This window comes from Macrobrachium nipponense, chromosome 30 (assembly GCF_015104395.2).
Source record: "Macrobrachium nipponense isolate FS-2020 chromosome 30, ASM1510439v2, whole genome shotgun sequence".
NCBI classification, from domain to species: Eukaryota; Metazoa; Arthropoda; class Malacostraca; order Decapoda; family Palaemonidae; genus Macrobrachium; species Macrobrachium nipponense.
Genome location: NC_087218.1, coordinates 3953126 through 3974890, shown reverse-complemented (window position 1 = coordinate 3974890; position 21765 = coordinate 3953126). Strand labels below are relative to the sequence as shown.

Genomic DNA, 21765 nt, shown 5'->3' with positions numbered 1-21765 from the left:
ACTAATTCCACAACCAGAGCCATTATAATTGGGTAAGTCATATTAGAACCACAAAGAATAATACATACTCTGTATTGGTTCTTTTGTTGTTTCCTTTTCTTTATTGCCAAACCCCTATTGAGTATCTGGAATAAAGAAAACAGTTGATAACCTGTGAATAGTGATTTTAGTAGGAGAGTGAAAAGGTTATTAAAAGGAAACAAAAGCCTTATAAAAAAGTTGTGTGATCTCCCCATTGCGACCATATGTGTATGGTACAACAAAGAACTCGGAACAAAAAAAAACTATTCTGTCAGGCCAGTTACGAGCTCGGTTCGGCATCTTACAATCTAGCGAAGTACCTACTGGATATTCTTAACCTTTTGGTTGGTGCCAACTCGTATGTGATTTTGAAAAATAATGTGGACTGGATTAATAAACTTAATATACATATTAATAGTAAATCAAGGCTTGTGAGTTGTGATGTTTTATCACTATTCACAAAGGTGCCAACTGATAATTTGCTTGATATCCCATTTCCTAAGAATACTGTAATTTTGCTGATTACATTGTGTAAAAGAATGTGAAGTTGATTCAACAGGAAATTTTACTCACAAAATTTTGCTATTGCTTTGTATATGGGAAGCACCCTATCCCCAGTGTCAAGTAGTATGTACGTACAGTGGAACCTCTACATACGAAAGTCCCTACGTACGAAAAATCCAGGTTATGAAAGCAAAGAAGATTTTTTTGCTTCTGTGTACAAAAATAATTCTGGTTGCGAAAGAGTAAAGTCTGAGATTTGCCCGAGCCGCCGAGAACAATTTAAAAATTTGTGCGCCGCCAACTCAGTAGACTCCCCACCATCCTCCCGCTCTCCCATTGGTTCCTGATGCTAGTCACCACCTCCTATTGGTCAGCATCTGCCCCATCATGCCTCTATGTAAGGGCATTCCTTGACCATTTTTTGCGGTAGTGTTATCTTAAACACCTGGAATTCGTTCATTCACATATGTATTTCGTTTGTTAACGTAAATTTGTGTTGGTGATTTCGCTTTCGTTGTACGTACTGTAAGTTACTGTATCGTGTTGTGTGTGAACTTAACCCCTTCTTTACTGGGTGGGTGAGCAGAATGTAAACATTGCGTTCGCTGCCAATCCGAATCTTTCGCTAGTGTCCCTTGTACAAGGGACACTGGTGGTCGGTGAGAAAACTACGGTCTTGAATAGAAATTCGGTCTTACAGAATGTTGGTATATCCACCTGGAACATGCACATAAAGTATTATCAAAATAGAACAGTAAATAAGTACGTAATAACAAAAAAAAGAGCAACAACTAAAGCAAAAGCCCCGCCGATAAATATGGAAATCGCAAATTTTATATTATATCTCAAAAATTGGTCAATGTCGTTTTCTACGTTTTCTAAGATTAGTTTCATCACAGAAAGCAACTTTAGGGGTATCAGGGGTATCTAAACTAATTTTTCAAGTTTCTTGTCCTCAGAAAAAATCGCTTTTTCTCTGGTTTGGTTTTTTATATATAAAGTTACTATAAGGCTTTATTTTTACCTTCATTTATCTGGTGTTCATATCTTTTATTTGTAAAATGTAATAAGTGAATAAATAAATAAATACAGTAAATGATAATGCAACTGGTTTTATACTTGGGTAGAAGTTATTACATGTTTACGCTTGTCTGGTTTTGTGAGTTCATCTGTCACCTACACACTATTATAAGCAGTAATTATATTTTTTGGGTTCATCATACGTCTGGCATCGTGTCATACTGTTTATTTTGCTCCAAACTCTTCAAACCGAAATTACAGAATGATTGGAAGTCCCTATCTGAAAAGAGGAGTTTTGGTGGTACTTTTTGTACCACCTTTATGCACCCGGGGCGGTGTAGTAGACTTGAATGGTGGTACCCGCCTACCTCCAAACAAACTTTCGGTAATGAAGAGGTTAATTACTTACGTTTTTAGCCATGGGTCCCAAGAATGTTGCTGAAGTTCACGGAAAGAAGAGGATGTTTTCTATGGAGACGAAGATGGAGATAAGCAAGAAGTGTTAATGTTTTCTGCCATTTGTTAGTGTTTCATAAATAATTTTTTTGCCAAATTAAATCAATTAGCACCATACTAGTATTTCTTTCTATGTAAATTTTTATAATGGTCAAAGCAGTAAGGTTAAGAAATCAGTGTTCACATCTGTTTTTAAGAGCATTACATATATGTAGCCCTGAATATATTGAAGATGAAATAGATACAATTAGGAGTACATATAGGCAAGAAATTGGAATATCCTGACAGTGTATTAGACAATGCATTACAAGCTGCAAAAAAGACTGTATCAAAACAGAATAAAACTTTACAATACCAAAAATATGCTTACACTAGCATATGATAATAATATGAAAAATATCCCCCATCTTAAGAATTTTGGTGTTAATGTTGCATTTACAAACAATGGAACGTACATACTTATAAAAAAATCTCCTGAAATACTAAAGGATGTATTTGTAAAATTCCATGTAAGTGTTGTGACAACTTTTATATTTGTCAAACAGGTAAAGCACTGGGAAAGAGAACAAAGCAGCATAAAAAATGTGAGATATACAGTGGTACCTCGACATACGAAAGGCTCAACTTACGAAAAACTCGAGATACGAAAGCAAATACGAAAAATTTTACAGCTCTACATACGAAAAGTTTTCAAGATACGAAAGGTTGTTGCTGTAAAGTCCTGAGATTCGCCCGGACCACCGAGAACAATTTTAAAACTCCCGCGCCGCCAACTGAGTAAACTCGCCACCATCCTCCCGCTCTCCCATTGGTTCCTGATGCTAGTCACCCCATAAGGTCCTGCTCTCCTATTGGTCAGCATCTACCCCTTGTGCTTTAAGTATTCTATTGGTAAAAGGATGCTGTAAATTGAAAAACTTATTCATGCAATACATTTAATAAAAAAATAAAAAAAACATTAGGTAAAGATAGAATAAAGAATAGAAATGAATGGTTATTATACTGTTTGGTAGTTTCAGTAGTTGAAGAGATAATGAAAATTTATGGCTTACTGTGTAAAGTGATTGCTTGGCGATCGTTCGATACTCGTAAGTGCTGGATGTGAACAGAAGTTTGGAAGCTTTATTTTGTTTGTTTATTATAGTTAATGGTTACTTAATAATTATTTGAAATGAGTACATGCAATACATTTAATAAAAAATTTTTGAATTAGATATCATAAAATATAAAATAAATCAGACTGCCAGTTGGCATGGGAGCGCTAGTAGTAGTAGTTACTGGCGTGGGCTGTGTATCAGCTCTCTCTAGCAGGAGGATTTTGTGAAGGAGAGATCTAAATGACAAGAGGCCCGTGGTAGTGGTTTCACTCGCCCCAAAAACCATACCGACACCCTCTTTATATAGGGAATAAAGAATAGAAATGAATGGTTATTATACTGTTTGGTAGTTTCATTAGTTGAAGAGAGACACTAATGAAAATTTATGGCTTACTGTGTACTAGGAAAAATGATTGCTTGGCGTTCGTTCGGTACTCGTAAGACGGGTAAGAGCTGAATGTAAACAATCGATTGGAAGGTTTTTTTTTGTTTGTTTGTGTATTATAGTTAATGATTAATTAATAATTATTTGAAATTAGTACATACTGATTATTTATACATTTTATTGGCATATTCTAAGCTTTTAGCTCTTAGGTTTAGATGTCAGAATCATAGACTAGGCTACAGTAGCAACCACTAACATAGGCTAGGCTTATTGCTAAGGGACATATGCTAAAGTCCTAATATATGCTGTAAAAATGGGTTGAACATTACATGCAGTTGAATATTACTCAAGTATGTACAGTATTTTGCCTTTTTGGAGTCATATTTCTTCCGTTGGATCGGCGTCGTAACCCTAGAACATGTGTTTTAGGCCTGGAAATATAATTTACTGGGGTGTTTTTGGAGGGCTTGGAACGGATTAGCCATTTTACATGTAAAATGTGGTCCAAGACACGAAAACTTCATGATACGAAGGGCGCCTCGGAACGGATTAATTTCGTATCTCGAGGTATTACTGTACTAGTACACTGGTTAACAGTGGTGCTTTTGTACATGGTGAGAACAATCATGCTAACAACTGGGAATGAGCAAAAGAGATACTAATGTATTCTAATATGTATGTAATGCATTGGAAACGAATATGATTGATTCTAGCTTAATAAAAGAAAGTTATGGGTTTAAATATAAATATCATTCAAAGCATGTATAAACTTGATCGTTTAATTTCAAAACAAATTTGTAAAATGTTTAAATTTTAAGGAAGGCAGTAGAGATGTATGGAAAAGGAGTATCATTTGTAAACAAGTACAAAGGAAGTAGTACTGATGAGTTGTCTCTCTGTCATGTCTTGGATTTTTGTTGGTCCTATTTCCTTTGTTATTGGTTTATGTAGATTAGTATAGTATTACTTTCAACCGAGTTAGTGTGCTTTGGGATGGGATAATATGCATTGCTTAACAAAAGTTCATCCTCATAAATTATATTTGCAGTAGGAATCATTCCTTTTACACACAAGCTTGTACATACATCATTTTCAAAGTTTTATGCACTGTATCCTATAAACACTTTCTTTTTCATGTATTTTCATAAGGTAAGTGTTACATACTGTTGATTAGATTTTACAGTGCTTTATTGTGCATACATCATATTTATTATATCAGAACCTCTAAATATTTTCTACCAAAGTAGCACCTAAACATAATTTTTCTTCTTACTACATTGCTTGTATTTTCATAGCTCTGTGAACATTTTATTTGAAGACAGCATTTAATATTTTATTATGTAGTTGACCTTTTGTTGAAAAATTTCTTCTGGTTTCTATGGCTAGGAAGGGTCTGCTGCTACATACAGAATACCCTAGTTCTTTTCTTAATGTGTATAAAGTTCTAAATACTGGAACGTTGTCCAGTAGTTATCTGATTAAATAACAAATGCAACAGATGCCTATTATTTTACTTGAATAATATTTTGTTTGTACAGTGCATGTGAATGTTTGCATTGTGTGAAATTTAATATTCTCCGTATTTTTTGCAACAGGAGTCCCCAGAGCCAGAATCCAGTATGCATGAAGACAGTCAAAGTTTTGAGCAAACTATCTCAAAATTTGAGCTGCAGTTTTCTGGGATGATTTACACTCTCATAGAAAAAATTGTTGAGCAAGGTCGAGAGGACTACAACGATGCTCTTGTGAATGTAATATACAGGTCAGTGCTGCATTATATGTATACTTTATTTCACTCTGGTTTTATACATTTCCACAAAATTGTTCCCTCTGATTTATGTATACTTAGCCGATTTGCTTCAACCTGCAAAACATTGCCCAGATATCCTCTCTCAGAAATGCATGTACATGTACAGTAATCCTACCCAAAAATATTAGGGAGGAATCCCTCTGTATTTATGCCATCATTGCAATCAGTTACATGCTCTAAAGAAAAGAGGTGATTAAAATGGATGAAGGAATTGAAAATACGTTAGGAATTTTAGGTTAATATAAAAATGAATTATTATAACTCAGACTCCAGACTCCTGTTAAAGTTTTAATTTAAGGCATGCAAAGTTTGTGGACTGTACTTAACAGTGAAGTTATTTTCGCTCATTAAAATTAAAATTATCTCTCTGTGGGTTCTTATATACGTATGTATAAAGATTTTTGTCAATTATGGCAAATTCTTAAAGAAAAAATTTTGACTGAGAGAGAGAGAGAGAGAGAGAGAGAGAGAGAGAGAGAGAGAGAGAGAGAGAGAGAGAGAGAGAGAGAGAGAGAGAGAGAGAGAGAGTTCAAAATACATTCATGTTCCATGCAGCGGGCAAATTCAAATACAGGCAGTCCCCGGGTTATGACTGGAGTTCCGTTCTTGAGACGCGTTGTAACCTGAAAATCGTCGTAAGCCGGAATATCACTAAAAATCCTAAGAAAACCTTACTTTTAATGCTTTGGGTGCATTCAAAACTATGTAAACTGCATTCTTATTGCATTTTGCATCAAAAAAACCTTCAAATATTGAATGTTTTGCATTTTTGGTGTCATTTCTTCTGCCAGATGAGCGTTGTAGGCGTCGTAACCCTGGAAATAATTTCTGATGAATATAATTGAAAAGCACCTTAACCTCAGAACGTTGTAAGCCGAACCCGTCGTAACCCGGGGACTGCCTGTTATAGGCAACCATTTGATCCCAAAAGAACAAGTACTAGTAGTCTACTTTGTTTGGGTAAACATTATCCTACCAGGTTCTTGAACTTTGCTTGCAAAATATCAGTTTATATTTATAGCCATTTTTGTAGGGGAAAAAAAAAGGGTGGGGGGTCTGATATACTGTAAAGTAAAATAACAACAGACCTGTTATATTTTGATAAAATTTTACATTGTAATTCTAACTCTATGTAGTGTCAAACTGTTTTTGTTTCGTATTTTTTATGTATTTGAATCTTTTTAATGTTGTTATTTCATCAAACCCATGACTTTAATATAGCCTGTTCATGTGTCATGCCTGAACCTAGACACATTATTCTACTTTTAGGAAAAATTCAGGTGGCTTAGGTAAGCTGGAAAATGTACATGTTCCTTTAGGCCCTGTTAGTTCAGGTAGTCAGTCTTTGTGTTTGCTAACTGGTCAGTTTTAGAACTGTTCTGGATTACTTTATGTTGCTATTTTTAAAATTAAATTTTTCCTTTTTATTCAATTCTGATTTTGTTTTCTCTTTTTTTACATGGTGATAAATTTTTTCTAGTAGTAAGATTTTCTTTGGAACCTCAACATGGAATAGCAAAGAACACCTCAGATAACTTTATTAGATGAAGGTAGCTTCAGTAGGTGTTGTAATTGTATTTACTTCTATTAAAAATTTCATTTACCAGTAATTTTATTTTTTAATTGCTCTTGTTAACTACATTGGGCTAACTTGTGGAGCCTGGGTTTTCGTACATAATCTGTTCCAGACCTCCCATGAAGTCCGAAATGTATGAAAACCAAAACAATAATTCCCAAAAGGAATAATGTAAATACTATGAATGCGTTTCAGACCCCCAAAAATATTTTTATAAAATGCATATGGGGAATAAACACAGTTTTACATACAGAAAACAATGAGAAATACCTAAATAGAAATGAATAATGAACATTTAACATCACTCTTACCTGTATGAAAGACTTGTTAGTGTATGGAAAATGGAGAGAAGGGGAGGAGGAAGGGGAGAGTTTACTGTTTGGAAGGGGAATCCCTCTCCAGAAGAATTTCATGTACCAAGGACCTATCTGGGGTTACTTCTCCTCTTTGTTTTTTACTGGCACTATACAGGGTTACTTCCTCTCTTCGGTTTTTATTGGCACTAGGACCAGGTTGAGAGTCACTGGACCCCTGTCGCACAACAGAACTGTCCACAGACATTTGTTTCTGGCGTCTTTAAAATTTGCCTAAAGTAGAACATGATGTTGTCATTAAAGATGTTGGAGACACAAATTACATCTTTGTTGGGATGATAATTCTCCACAAAATCTTTATCACTCAACTTGGCAAACATGTCCTTAATCACTGAAGTAGGCACGTTATGTATTCCCGTTCTCTTTCTGAATTTTTCAAACCAGCTTCTGCTGTCCTTAAATTCCTTAACAGCAGCACTTGTAGGCATTTTCTTACTCTGATCGGCATGCAACACCCTCCAACACTTTGCTATGAGTTCTTTCTTAAATTCTAGTGTTTCTCACATTTTGTACAAAAGGGCTGGGTTGTGGAATGTTCTTTGGCCCCATGATGGCTTATTTAGCAATTGCAATCAAATAAAAAGGCACAAAAAACAACAAACGCAAAAGCAGAATGGGTGACGAGAGAAAACGGGATGCTTTGTTTGGGTGCTCAGCACGAGCCTAGTCATGCAGTGGGCCCCGGAAGGAGCATTTCCGAGTGTACGAAATCCGAGGAAATGTATGAAACCTGAGACAAAATTTTGATGGAAAAAGTCTGTGAAAACCAGGGCCTACGAAAACTGCAGTTCCACTGTATTATCTGTATAAATTACCATTTGTTAGTGATGTGTGAAGTATTTTTGTTAGAATTTATACTAATTGTTTTGCAAATCTCATGTGTTTTGTGATTTAACATCCATCACTGAAAGTCAGACATCATTTTACTGTTATGTACTAATCTTAATGGTTTTATGCAAGGCTACCTTTAGAAATTCACAGTGCAATATGCGTGTACGTATATTTCTTAGATTGAAGATAGGTGTAAGTTACAAGTTAGCTTAGTGTAAAAGTTATACGGAATTGCTGTTACATGTGTAGGCTGTACTGTAGGATCTTAGATATTTAGCTAACATTGTTACTTTTCTTTGGTTAGCAATTATAGTATTTATTATTAGATAACCTCTAGGTTATTTGACCTCATCTTATCAAAATTTGCTAGTAATCATAATGGTTAAATGGTAGACTACCTTTAAAAATAGTCCATTTTATGGGTAAATTTCATAGAATGAATGATAGGTGTAAGTTACAAGTTAGTCTACTCTAGAATTTACATATTTGGAATTACTTTTGGCTGTACAATATCATGAATGTTCAAGTGCCGGTTGTCCTGTAGGATCTCCAATATTTATCTTTGTTAATTATCAGAAGTCTAGATCAGTATTATAGCTGAGGGAGTAATGTATTTAGTTTAGCTGTATTTTTAAAAATTTCAATTTTATTTGGTAAAGGGCATGTTTTTCTCTATTTGATATGAGAAAAAATTGTGTATTTTAATGTGTTTAGTGAAAATGCAGTAGTGTTAGTATAGCCGCCATTTAAGTAGAAAGATAAGTTGGGGCTGATTCAATAACTCATTAAATTATAAATTATACACTTTTCAATTAAATTACATTTTTCTTTTGAGAAGATTTACAGTATAGTAGTCAAAGGCAGGAAGGCTGCCTAATAGGACAGTTCTGCAGTCCATTAAATTTGTCAGTTGTAATTTGAAACAAATCCTTTCAAGTTTATGAGGGCAATCTTATGTTGTTCATATGTGGAACAAACCCTCGGTCTTGACAATAGAATAATCTTGTGCCAGGTGGAAACCGGTTAAAACAGTAAAAGATTGTAAATCAAGGAATCTGTGGCATCTGGCAACTCATGCGTATATGAGGTGGAAGCTGGTCACTGACCAGGCATAGAACCTTGTGCTACACTAGTCATTCTTTGGCTGCCTTGGAGAGCAGTCGCTTTTGCTCTCTTCCCAAGCCGGTTGCTTTGTTTGCCCATGATTTCTTTTTGTTTCAGTGTGTTTTTGTGTGTGCTTTGTTGTTATCATGGAGCCCTCCGATTGTCAAGGCCACCTTAGTGCAACTTTGTTGGCCAACCTTCTCCTGGCCAGGAGGGACGCGGCCTTGTCGAAGGTGGTGAGGTCAGTAGATTCGGAGTCCTTGTCAGCTCTCTGAAATGGGGATCTCCTTGAGTTCCAGCTTCTTTTCCCAAGAACTCACTTAGAAGATGCGATTGACGGGCGGTGAGTGGAGATAGCCTAGTGCATCAGGCGGTATCAAATCGAAGGCTTGTTCTCGTCGTCCTCCTTCCCCTCCACAACAGGGTGGGAGGGGCTCTAGAGGGGGAGAGGGGTTTGTCGGTAGTGAGTGCCTCTCCTTCTCCGTTGCCACGGGGGGGTAGGGGGATGCCTGGTGGTCCATTGGGCCAAATAACAGTTGCATGGAACGAACAAATGGGTAGTGTTCTTCGGATGGGGTATCTACTACCCATCAACTTCTCTCCCCCTCTCTCAGACAGACCCCTTCTCAATATGGCCTATGCTCACAGCTCCCTGAAGTATTTAGCTCTTTGGGAGGTGGTGTTAAAGATGCTAGACAAAGGGTGGTGGAAGAAGTGCAATGTCCTTCACCAGGGTTTTACAGTAGGTTTTTCCTGGTTTCGAAGGCTACAGGCGACTGGAGACCAGTGATCGACCTTTCCACTCAGAATCACTTTGTAAGGAGGACATGGTTCAGGATGGAGACACCCTGGACAGTTTTGGCAGTGCTAAGTGACAAACGAATTCTTGCTGTCAATAGACTTGAAGGATGCTTACTTTCAGATTCCAATCCACCCTTTTGCCAGAATATTTAATCATTTTGCAACCTCCTATTGTTTGTTGATCATATGGGGCTACTGATGCTTAATAGAACTGTGCATCTGATGAAATTTTATCAATAATACTTTAAAAATGTAATTTGTATGTCTTATGAAAACTGCATAAATGAATTCATATTGAACTTTTAAAACTTAAGTTTTTGGCTCATTTTTATGAGTCTTCATTAATGAGTACATATTTATTTATTCTAGTGCTTTTCTTAAGTGAACACTGCATGTAATGTGCAATGTAATTTCCTAATACTACCCAAGTTTGCTATTATTCAATGTGAATTTATTTGGATATGTTATCAGTATCACTGCCTTTCAATTTCCACTTCAAATTTTCTGGTTTAAAATTTACAAAAAAATTTCAACAGATTGGACTTCAATATGTATTACGCCAAGAAACATGAGCACCTTCGAATGGCAACCTCAAATGAAGCATCATTGGAGTACATAAGTGGACCTCCTTCAGGGTGATAAATTAAGCATTCCAAAGAGGCTAGTGATAATTCATACAGACATCCTGTTAGTTTAAGTGTGCTATCTTAAGGCCCAGTGGTTAAAAATCACAATATGTGCCATGAAACTATCCAAGAATTTTTCCAATCTTCTCAAGTTTGAAAAATCAAACATTGATACCTAGATGCAAGAATCCATCAAATTTATGATACAAATAGAAGGGAAAATAAGATAAACTGAAGTACATAATAAAAAATATGTTTTACTATGCTAAATCTTATGTAGCTTTGCTTTGGTTTCATTGCTCTTGTTAAAAACTCATTTCAGTTTACAATATTTTTTCATTAGAGTTGTTTTTTGACATCATGTTGGGATCAAACACTCAAGTACTAGGTTAAGAAGATGTAAATAAGATAAAGCAATTGATGTTACTAAAAAAGTGTTAGAATAAGTTTCTGGGTAAAACAAAAAACCTAGTCCTTCATTTGCCAAGTTATTGCTGCTTATTAAGATAAAGTTTTTAAAATTTAAAGTTTTTTCTGTCTATAGCAGCTATGCAACTTGGAGTTGAGAACTCTTCAGAGAAATTCACAGATGTGTGACATTGTAATTATGTGAATATTAGGATTTTTTTTTTTTACTGAAAATTATGATGACATTTTCTACAAAAGTAAGTACTAAAGGTATAGTAAATGAATATGAAAGCATTCTAACATCTCATCATAATGTTCTTTGCTTGACAAAAAATTGACAGAAGGTACACACATATTAAATACTTTTTAAAAGCATTAATACCATTTATATTAAATGCTTGTCAGGGAAAGTAAAATGGGTAAAAAGTTAAGTATTTGGCAATGAACACTTTACATTTCTCTGGATATAGACTACAAAAAAAGATGTGATTTCTTTGCTGGAGTTGACAATTATACATAGCTTGTGCTTTGTACTGTCTTCATTTTTTAAATAATACCATCATGTAGTCAAGGACATGACAAATTTTTTGTATTTCTCTCACATTTTACTAAAATTTTCATGTCTTGGCTATTATTTGGATAAGAGTTAGTTACATTTAGTGGAAGGCAAATAGCAGGAGAGTTATCCACTTAAAATTTCCCGTAAGATAATTTGTACATCTTTGCAATGTAACAATTTGGGATTGTTAACTTGCTCCAGATAGTGGGAATTCTATTTTTTTTCTTTTACTGGAGGGAGTTTTGAAAAGTTTTGTGATGAATTCCTGCCACACTATTGATAGTGTTTACTGGTTCAACAAACTGTTAATTAAGTTCAAGGTTTTGCAGATTTATATTTTTGTTAGATGTATTACTCCTTACTCTATCATCCTGTAAAATTCATCTCATAACCAAAAAAATTGTCTCTGCCATTTTTAGTATGTGTAGATATCACTTGACTCTCATTCAAGGACTTCAGAAGAGAATTAATTCAAAACGTAAATCACCATTTAGTAGCTAAGGTTTTATTTTGTGAATGATATAGTATAATGAAAAATGCATGTTTGAAGTTCATATCATCTAATATTACAATTTTTAAATATGTTTTGTTGTTTATCTCAAAATGCTGTATTTTTAGACATTCTGACAGCTTTGTTGTATTAATTTTAGGTCGTGTACAGTATATTCTTATTGATACCGAGCTAATACAGTATATTATAAAAGATTCTAACTTTTATTTCATGGCTCATGCATTCTGATAGTTTCAGAGATTTTTCTTAATTTATCCTCTCTCCAAATTTCATGGATGAAAATCAAGTCTTGAATTTACAAGCAAATTTTACTTTTAAGTTTATATTATTCTGTGCTGTGTGCAGTAGCTTTCCAGTATTGAGTATCTGTCAACTGAGTTATATTTTTTATATAAATATTGCTCCAAAGCACAAAAGTAATGATGATATTAACCATGCCATTGCAAAATATTTTCTTCAAGTGCCTACTGTGAATGGGAACATTTCAATTCTAGATCTCATAGAAAAGATGAAAATCATGCAAGTGGCCAAGATGTACCAAAAGAACAAGTATTCTCTGTTAAAGAGATAAAAAAATAATTGTTAGGTGTGCTTGTGCTGCTAAGACAGTTAGTTACTGTACATCCGAAGTGGTTTGTTGAAGGAGTCGACTTGAACAGAAATTGTACTTTGGTGGGCAGTCATATGCTGTATCAGAAAGCATTGAATCACATCAAAGATTTCTATAAAAATCTCATTGCAGTCAAGCCATTTAGTATCTTTCCTTATAGGAGGGACCTCCTTTTAGTGAACCCTCCTGGTGGCTATAGCCCCCTAAACTGGGTTACCCACCTTGTTATAGTGCTGATGGGGCTATAACAACTGATTTTTTTATGAATATATTTTAAAAAAAACACTAGTTTGAGACAACCTTAACCTTGGGACTACTTGTATATACTTAACTTTAGTGGTGTTATGATGATCGACATGCACCATGGAAAACTATTTCTGAAGCACACTGGGGACATGTGAACTCTGTGACAGACAGAGTGTAATGAAGATGATAGCCAACATATGTGCTGTTGTAACATCTGCACTAGTAGGACGAAGGAAAAGCTGACAAGAGCAAGAGCCTTCTTGTCCTGAGTCCTTTATATTTTATTACTGTGCCAACTAGCACTATTCTGGCAAAGACCAACCATGAGAGAATTCCTCGAGATTGGTTGGTTTGTCTTATTGAGCCCTTTGGGAACCACGAGAGTGTAATTCATAACAATATTTTGAGGTTGGCCATTTCATACAATCTAAGGAAGCAAAGAAACCAAAATTCAATTGTCTATTATTAATCAGTAGGTAAATAACAATCATTGACACATCAAAACTGTAACAATTAATTTTTGTTTAGAAAGGTCAGCATTCCAGACTGCAGCATTATGAATCTAATTTTTGTAGTACAGGAAAAGGTGTTGCCATACTTAAATACTCTCATTCAAACATCTACGTACACTACAAATTCATTACAGCATTACCCTTATTACTATAATACAGCAATGTGCTATATCATTAATTGTTCCAGTAACCTATATCACACCATCTAATATACATTTGGCATCAAAAAGATTCCTAAATCTAAATCTAACACTTGTCAAAATACTGTTAGTATAAATACCACAATCTATAAATTAATACTACATAGCATTAATCTGTAACAGTCTTTACCTTACTCTTAAGATTATTTAATATACAGTACAATGCGTATTAACATACCATATCTTCACTAAAGCTATCAACTTAATAGTATAGAGCACAGACATTAATGACAAGTGTACATCTTGTTATTTGCAATTATAGCATGTCTTTAATTGAAAATCAATCCAGTAGAAAGCCTCTTACCAATTTCCAGGTAACTGCCAATTATGTATGTTGTGTAGTTTCATGCAGCATTTTATAAACCATATCAATTTATATCTGATGACAGTGACTAATGTCCTTCAGTTAAATATAGTTGTTGAGAGCATTATTGACATAAAATGTTGGTCTGGATTTAAATCCAAATTTTCTGTAATTATTTATATTGCACTGCTACACAATAAATGGGACCCAAAAGTCACTTCCAGACAAAGCAACATCAATACACTGTCTAGGGCCAAATCAGGTACAGTATAATTATTTTAGTTTTCCTTCAGGAGGTTCTGTTAATATTAATAACTTTGCTGCGCCATGTCTTATTTTGTGAGATGATTAATTGTATATAGAGTATAATTCTGTTCTCATCAAAATAAACCTGTAAAACAATTACAAAATTAGATAACAGTTACATTCTTAATGTTTAGCAGTGTTATTTCTATTTGAAATGGACAAAAAAACAAAAGAAATAAATATTTCATCATTTTCAGACGGCAGCTTACTCTGAAAATCATACCAGTAAAACTAAAAGTTTACCAGTTTATCATGTTTACAGCAAATAAGTCTCTACAAGTACAAAATGAAAGTATAGTACCTGGTCTATTTGATTTACATGATAAAGCTGTAAATGTCAGGGTACCTACAACAAACTGTAAACCTGCAATAAGGTTACCAACTCCAGAGACTTTGACTTAATTGGAGGGAACAAGATCCCAAGTTGATAGTCACATACTATAGAGAAAAATAATGTAAAAGCAAAATATGGAATTTAAAAAGGCATACAATACTGAATTTGTTAGGATCCATCAGGACAGACAACAATGACTAGGGAAGCTAACCTTAAAAAAGTATACTGTATCTATACTAGTCATTACTAATACACTAAAACTGTAATAAAAATTATGTATAAAACATATATCTTTTAACTTTATTAGTAAGTGAGCAAAGCAAAAGATGTGATGTAAAAAAAAAAAACTGGAAATTATACCTATTCCCAATTAAAAAGAACTCAGTTTGCAATGTTTTATGACTGGAAAAAACCCTGCTCCAACACTATGCTTACAATGAGGTATGAAAGCAAATGTATCTGTTGGCAACACCTTAGATTTTCAATTACTGAAATAATGGTGCAGCAATGTCCAGAAAATTTCTGTCTTGGAACACAGTAGAAATGGTAATTGCAATTATTAATGGTATTAGGTAACAATGCCGAATGCAAAATTACCAACATACAGAAACTTGTAAAAACATCAAAAAATATAATTTCCCATTTTACCCACTAATTCACTTACATCTCATCATTGAAAGGTGGATACAATAAACTTCAAAATTAAGGTAAATCTACTTGTGGCGTGGAGTACCTGTTATTGTATCAAGTGAGGATGAGTTACTCTGAAGAAAGGGTGGCAACAGCTCTAAACTTCTACTACCAATTAAATCCAGCTTAAAATGTTGGGAAGTTACATTTTATGAATGGAGGATAGTGTACTGAGGGTGGTTTTATCTGCAGGATTAGCTAAGGAGGGCTTAAGAGCTTACTGAATTCTATGGCCATGTCAAAAGATGAATTATTATAAAGAATTGGAATTAAAGTTATGCACAACTTACAGGTGATACCTGTTGTAGATGTTAGGATGCTGCATGCATAATGAGTAATCATTCATATGAAAGAACCCTAAAAAGCCACCAGACTTGTGAAGGTTTCCAGATAAACTAACCAGTAGGGAGGTCCAGAAATATCTTCAAGAATTAAGTTGCAGACAACTATCTTGCCCAGGTGGGTATTAAGAGTGAAAGCTTACAAAATTAACATTATAAAGGAAAAAAACTTAATGCAAGAACATAAATAATTATGATTCTTTCCCCACAATCTCCAAATGGATAATCTAGTTTTTATGATACCCAGACAATGCTCAGCCAATCCCAAAAACGTAATATGCAAGTTGTCTTCTACTGACAAAATCAGTACTGAGATATGTGATAGCTGAACAAACGCTGAAAATTTATCAAAACTGCCAGTGCTTAAAAATTTCAAGTTGCATTTCATTTATAACAAAGTACACATGGGGATAACACTTTCATTGGTAATGTTATTCTTAGTGTCTGCTTTACCAATAGGTTTAGGTAGTCCATTACACTGCATTATTTCCACCTTCCATCACATCAAAACTGTTTTTAAATTGCTGGAGGTACAAAATACATCTGCTCTGTTTTCTATTTATAACAATGTGGAAGCTTGCTTAGCAAGTATTCAACTTTTTTGTTTGTTCCCTATGAATGTGCTCACATTATAAATAATTCCATATTATAATTTTGACAAGCAGGGATTCCACTAAATATTACATCAACTTTTTAAACCAATGAATAATCTCACAATGCTAGGTAATTAAGCTGTTCAATATGCTGGCTGAATGTCATCTTATCATCCTCTCCTGTTTGTATAATTGCTGATAGTCAACTGAAAGACAATAATTTCAAACTTACACCTTAAAACAATGTCTATATGAAAATGGCATCCTGAAGTACTGGATACAGTAACTGATGAATACAGTACATAAGTTATAGATGTATATGTTGGAAGACATGCATACAATAATGCATGTGCTATCAACACAAATATTTAACATTTCACAAAATTAAAGGTTGCAAGGTACTAGAAGAGAATAGTACATTAAAATTAAAAATAAAAAGTTCACTTTCGAGCTATGCATTTTTTCATACAGATTAACAAAACAGAGAAGAGATTTAGTAAAAGTGCTACTCTGTTTCTCTAGGGTAGCTCATCTCACTTGGTACTCCATCCGTAATTTATGCCACTTCTGAAAAGTTTATTATCTTATGCTTCTGCAGAAAAATACAAATGTAACATAATGTTTTTCTTTTCAAATAATGCATATTTGAGTAATTAAAAGTAATATTGATATAAAATCACTCCAAATGTATGTAATCATACATATCCACTCTTGCATTAAACAGGCACTCCATCCATTATGCATAAATTACAGCAGTGCATATAAATTCAACTAGGTATACATATTAAAATTACAGTACATATATCAGTCATTACCTTTGTGCATATTTTGTGCTCTAATGCTCACCTCTGATACAAACTGGAGTATACTGATAACCTTTAATGAATGGAAGACCAGTTCCCACTTTCTTTTGATAATCAAGATATTTCTCACCAAAAAATTTAATAAGTGTCATCTCTTCAAAATATATCCGTTCATAAAAGAAAGTCCAAGCAGCAACAGTGTATGCAAGAGTGCAAAAAGGATTAATAAGAATCAGCTGAGTACCTATACTCCACCAAAACCACCCTACATAGCTGGGATGACGAAATAGTGAGTAAGCACCCCATGTAACAAGTTCGTGTCCTTCTTCACGTTTTGTTTGCACGATATGGTTGAAATTTGTCTTGGCAGTTAACATAGCCGATTTTCTTACAATTTCACCCCATAAACATACAATTATACCAAGGATGCTGAGAATCCACTGAGTTTTCATCTCCGGAAGGAACCACCACTCCAAGAAGAATTCTATCCAACTCGTTACCGCTGCCAATCCATATGATATGCTATGATTTAAAAGGTACGAATCTAAGCTCAGAGTGCGAGGATTACCAATTGCTGTGGTGAGATACTCGGAGTAGTGGAAGAATGTAAGCACTACTAAGTACCATCCAAAGATTTGAAATGATACTGGACTCAAAAAACTGACAATAACACCAATACCACAGACACTACCTAAAAAGCATCCCCGAACTGCAACCTGTGGGGGAAAAAAAAAAAGTTTAATACAATTTATACAATTAAGTTCATAAATTAGATAGGTGAAGTGTGGCTAGGCTCTCAATGTAATAATGACAAACACATTTCCATTATTTCATGTGATTGTAACTAATTATACAAACATGGATAACATAACACAAATCCCATCGGTCTACATGAGCCTATCTGTGCATTCAGCACTCCAAAAGATATATGTAACAAAGAACTTTTTTCTCCTTCCATCAGCCATATTTCAGGACTCAGTGCCAACAATTGCCATTTTAATGCTATAGGTACTAAATTTTTTTCTTTACATTCATTCAGTCTGTGCATATTTTATTTTCTTCTGTGGTGTTCTGATTAGAGAGGATTAATATTAAACTTTTTTTCACAGGAGTTTATAAGGTTGTTAGGTAGTTGTTGATGACTGTTATAATTATGACCTTAGCTGGGTGCTTCATCTAAGTTATTAGGGTAAAACACAGAGTGGACTGGCCCAACTCACCGACTATCACGGCCAGCCACCCTCCGAAAAAGTACTTTTAACGCGACCTGACACCGGAGATGGTCATCAGTCACGAGTTGTTGTTGGTGAGAGAAGGAGCTAAAGACCTCTACTCTCCTTTCGAAGTAAGTATTTTCTCCAAAGTTAGAAATTAAGGCCATATTTTAAGATTTAAACAGAGGGTAATGAAAAGGGTGGCCGACGCAGTGCAAACTTCACCAAAACGCTTTTGAAATTTTTACTTACAACTTGAAATATTTAGAAGATAGACGCCATTTTGATGTCTGTGGAGTCGCTTGTGTCAATAAACTTCCCATTTCCTGTGCTAAATCCGCACACCACTTGTACCCATAGACGCTGGGGCACTTTCATCACAACAATCGTACACCTGAACTCTTACCAGCACTTATTTGTACTTATTCAAGGGGACTACGGCATTCTTTGCGGCGTTTTGCGCTCTTCAATTGTTTATCAGTGTTGTCAATTGGTATGTGTTTACCCTCCAAACAAGGTATAAGACTTACACAAAACCAGGGAAATAAGTGAAATTGGTGTATCTATTTGTAATATATAAACATATTACAGCAATTTTAACATTACTGCATTACTATGACAACTAGAATTCATGGAAACAGTTCGTAAATGCATCGGCGTATGTGTGACGCTCCACTAGATTGGCAACGATGAGTCATTTTTCCTAGCATCGTCTGCTCGTAAGTATACATCCAAAATATTTTTAATTTTTGGGGGCTAATTTGGTTGCAAAAAAGGGATAACAGACATGAATTAAATAAACATTTTGAAGTAAAGTTAAACTAAATAATGAGTTAAGTAAACAATTAAAGGAATAAAGCTTTGCACCTCATGTTCAGTATTGTCGTCTGCTGCTTGTAACTGTGTTTGTGGAGTGAGTACTTAGGAACAAGGAACAGCAACGTGGTTCAAGTGCAATGTGGAGTGAATCAAGACCAAAATGTGTATAATTACAATCAAATAAGCACTGTGGAGTTTCAGTTGTGATGGCAGTAAGGATAAAACCACCGATTACAAGGTAAAAATGAATTCAGTTAAAACCATGACCCCAGGAATAAAGAGTTTCATACTTTCACTAATATAGGTAACAAAATGTTGTTTCATTGTGCTGATTACAACTGCAATCTTGAGTAAGATCAATAAACGTTACATATAGTATACGCTAACATTGTTCAAATGAGTGCTGGGAAGGCTGGGAAAGATGGTGGAACTGCCTTGAAAACATATTTCACGAAGAGCTTCACATGCTTATTTAAGTTCGTATAGGGCTTTAATATATCACATTATGTTGACGAAACTTCAATCTTTTGAATCGTATGCTTAAAGTTGTAATTGTATTCTTGTTTCACCAATTAAATATCGAGTGAATAAGACCCGGCCAGTTTGATGACGATGGATCTTCCGTGAATGTTTACCCTATTTCAAGCTAAGTTTTTCCTTTCCTTGGGATTATTAGATCTTTATGCTACATGGTCAATTATTATATTTTTATTTTCCGTGATGTGCTTAATATTGGTGTTGCTCTAACTTGGTAAATATATATGTATATATTTTTCAGTGAATAATCTGTGCTAGGCATGACTCAAAGATGTGGTAGTGTTCCCAGTATGCAGTATAAAAGTTTTATGGCACAATTATAGAAGAATCCACATTTATTGTGCAGTACTTCCAGAGGCCAGATTTCTTTTCAGGAGTTAAAAAGTGATTACTTTAGAGTTAAAGCAATTTATGTTGATTGGCGTAACCCTGGGACTGCCTATACATATAAAAATACTGAGTATTCATCAGATTAGGAGATTTGTCTGCATCCGAGGCCTCAAAATTTCCATAAAATTATTTGTTAAAGTCGTCACACTTCCTGTGTCATGAGCAAGAAAGGGAGCTAAAAAAGCATCTGAATTTAAATCCATCATTAAGTGGATGCAACAAAGCCTCTTGCACTTACAAAAGAATTTGCCTTACAAAAGAATTTGCCTTACTTGGATTGTTCCTCAAGCAAAGATGATGTTCCTTCTCATTGTAGTATGAGGTCATCCTCCCAAAACAGAGTTGAGATGCATGTCACTCCCACCCCAGCAAAACCCATGGCACCAATTTCTGGCAGCTCAAGGGGTCTTGACTTTCCTTGTGGCTCCACTTTTTTTTAGGGAATCTGACTCTTGTTAATGTCAACTGATAAAGCTATCCATCTTCATACCACCACTACTTTGAAAATAGCTGGCTCCCAAAGAGATACAGTTTATTTCAGTACCTTTTGAATCTTCTTTGGGTTATGTATATTTGTTTGCCTTTTTGCCCTCTAGTAAAGCGTCTCATGTAGACTAGAAACACTTACAGTAAACCCCCTGGATTCATGGGTTTCTCTATGGAACATGCATTATTTGCAGAAATTACGCCTATTCGCTATATTTTTAACTGAAAAACATTCACTAATTACTGTATTTTCATATAATTTTTATGACTTGTTTTTGTTTGAACTATCAAAATAAGTAATTTTAAAGGGGTCTGAAGTATTTGCAGATTTGAGCTTTGTGAGGGAGCTGGTATGCATCCCTCGAATCTAGAGGTTTTCTGTATATGCAATAATGCCTCTTGGTGTCATACTCATGACTCTTCCTGTCATTCAGATATTGGCAACTCATCTGTGTCTAAGAGTGTTCATTATATTATTATGAAAAAAAAGAATACATAAACAAGTTTCTTCAAGCCACTTGTTACTGACAAGTCAGACTGGTCTTGTGTTGCTATGAGTTTTAACAAGCTTTCTATCCTTAAGTGAGACTTAGTGTAACTTTTGAAATGGAACAAGTCACGGAAACAACTCTTTGTATCCGACCAACAGTGATGTGTGCCATGCATAAGTACAAAGTGGTAAGAGACATGCATCAATTCCATTAACAATAGGAAGGTACTTAGCGGCAGCTGAACCGGTCGTAAGCTTCGAACAAGGGGGTTCAGTAGTTAACTACTTGTCCAGCAGTTGGCGGTCAGCTCGACTGCGAGGAGAGGAGTCACTTTGCTTTAGGCCCAGGAAACGTAGAGTGAGGGGTGGCATGAGGTGGGACTAGTATATGTAAAGGACCTCAGGTTTGTATAGTTAGGAAAAATACAATTTCCGATAAATTGTTATTTGTTCCGATACGTATACAAACCCTCGGTCCTTTAACAATAGTTAGACTCACTTCTTGGTGGGTGGAATCTGAGTCTTATGAACAGACTGGTGATTGTCCTACCTTGGATTCCCTCCCTGGTCGTAAGAGCAGAGGGAGGGATCCTAGCCTCTGCCCCGCTGATCGGGGTGTGCACCGCAGGATCAGTGGTCAGACTTCTGGACCAGATTTATAAGAGGGAGGCAAGCGTACCTCTTATAAATAGCAAAAAGCAAGAACTAGTTCCTACTTCAAGAGCCAAAGTAAAGTTATGGGTTTGTCTCTTGTTGGCTTCCCCTCCCCCCCCCCCCCCCCTTGCTGGGAGTGGTGGATAAACACTC

General features: G+C 35.1%; 2 protein-coding genes across 2 annotated transcripts in view; one reads left to right on the top strand and one right to left on the bottom strand.

Moving 5' to 3' along the window:
* LOC135202236 (gamma-tubulin complex component 2-like) overlaps positions 1 to 12277 on the top strand; it is a gene marked incomplete at its 5' end in the record, with an annotated part of 79913 nt that extends 67636 nt beyond the window's left edge. The window contains 2 exon segments of the mRNA XM_064231509.1: positions 5079 to 5245; positions 10516 to 12277. Coding sequence (XP_064087579.1) covers positions 5079 to 5245; positions 10516 to 10618 — 270 coding nt within the window. The 3' untranslated portion in view covers positions 10619 to 12277.
* Positions 12278 to 13389: 1112 nt separating this feature from the next.
* The window catches only part of LOC135201960 (protein-S-isoprenylcysteine O-methyltransferase-like), a 31403-nt gene continuing 23027 nt past the window's right edge, over positions 13390 to 21765 (bottom strand). Inside the window, exon 3 of the mRNA XM_064231241.1 lies at positions 13390 to 17810. Within this exon, the coding sequence (XP_064087311.1) occupies positions 17055 to 17810 (756 nt within the window). The 3' untranslated portion in view covers positions 13390 to 17054. The remainder of the gene's footprint in view (positions 17811 to 21765) is intronic.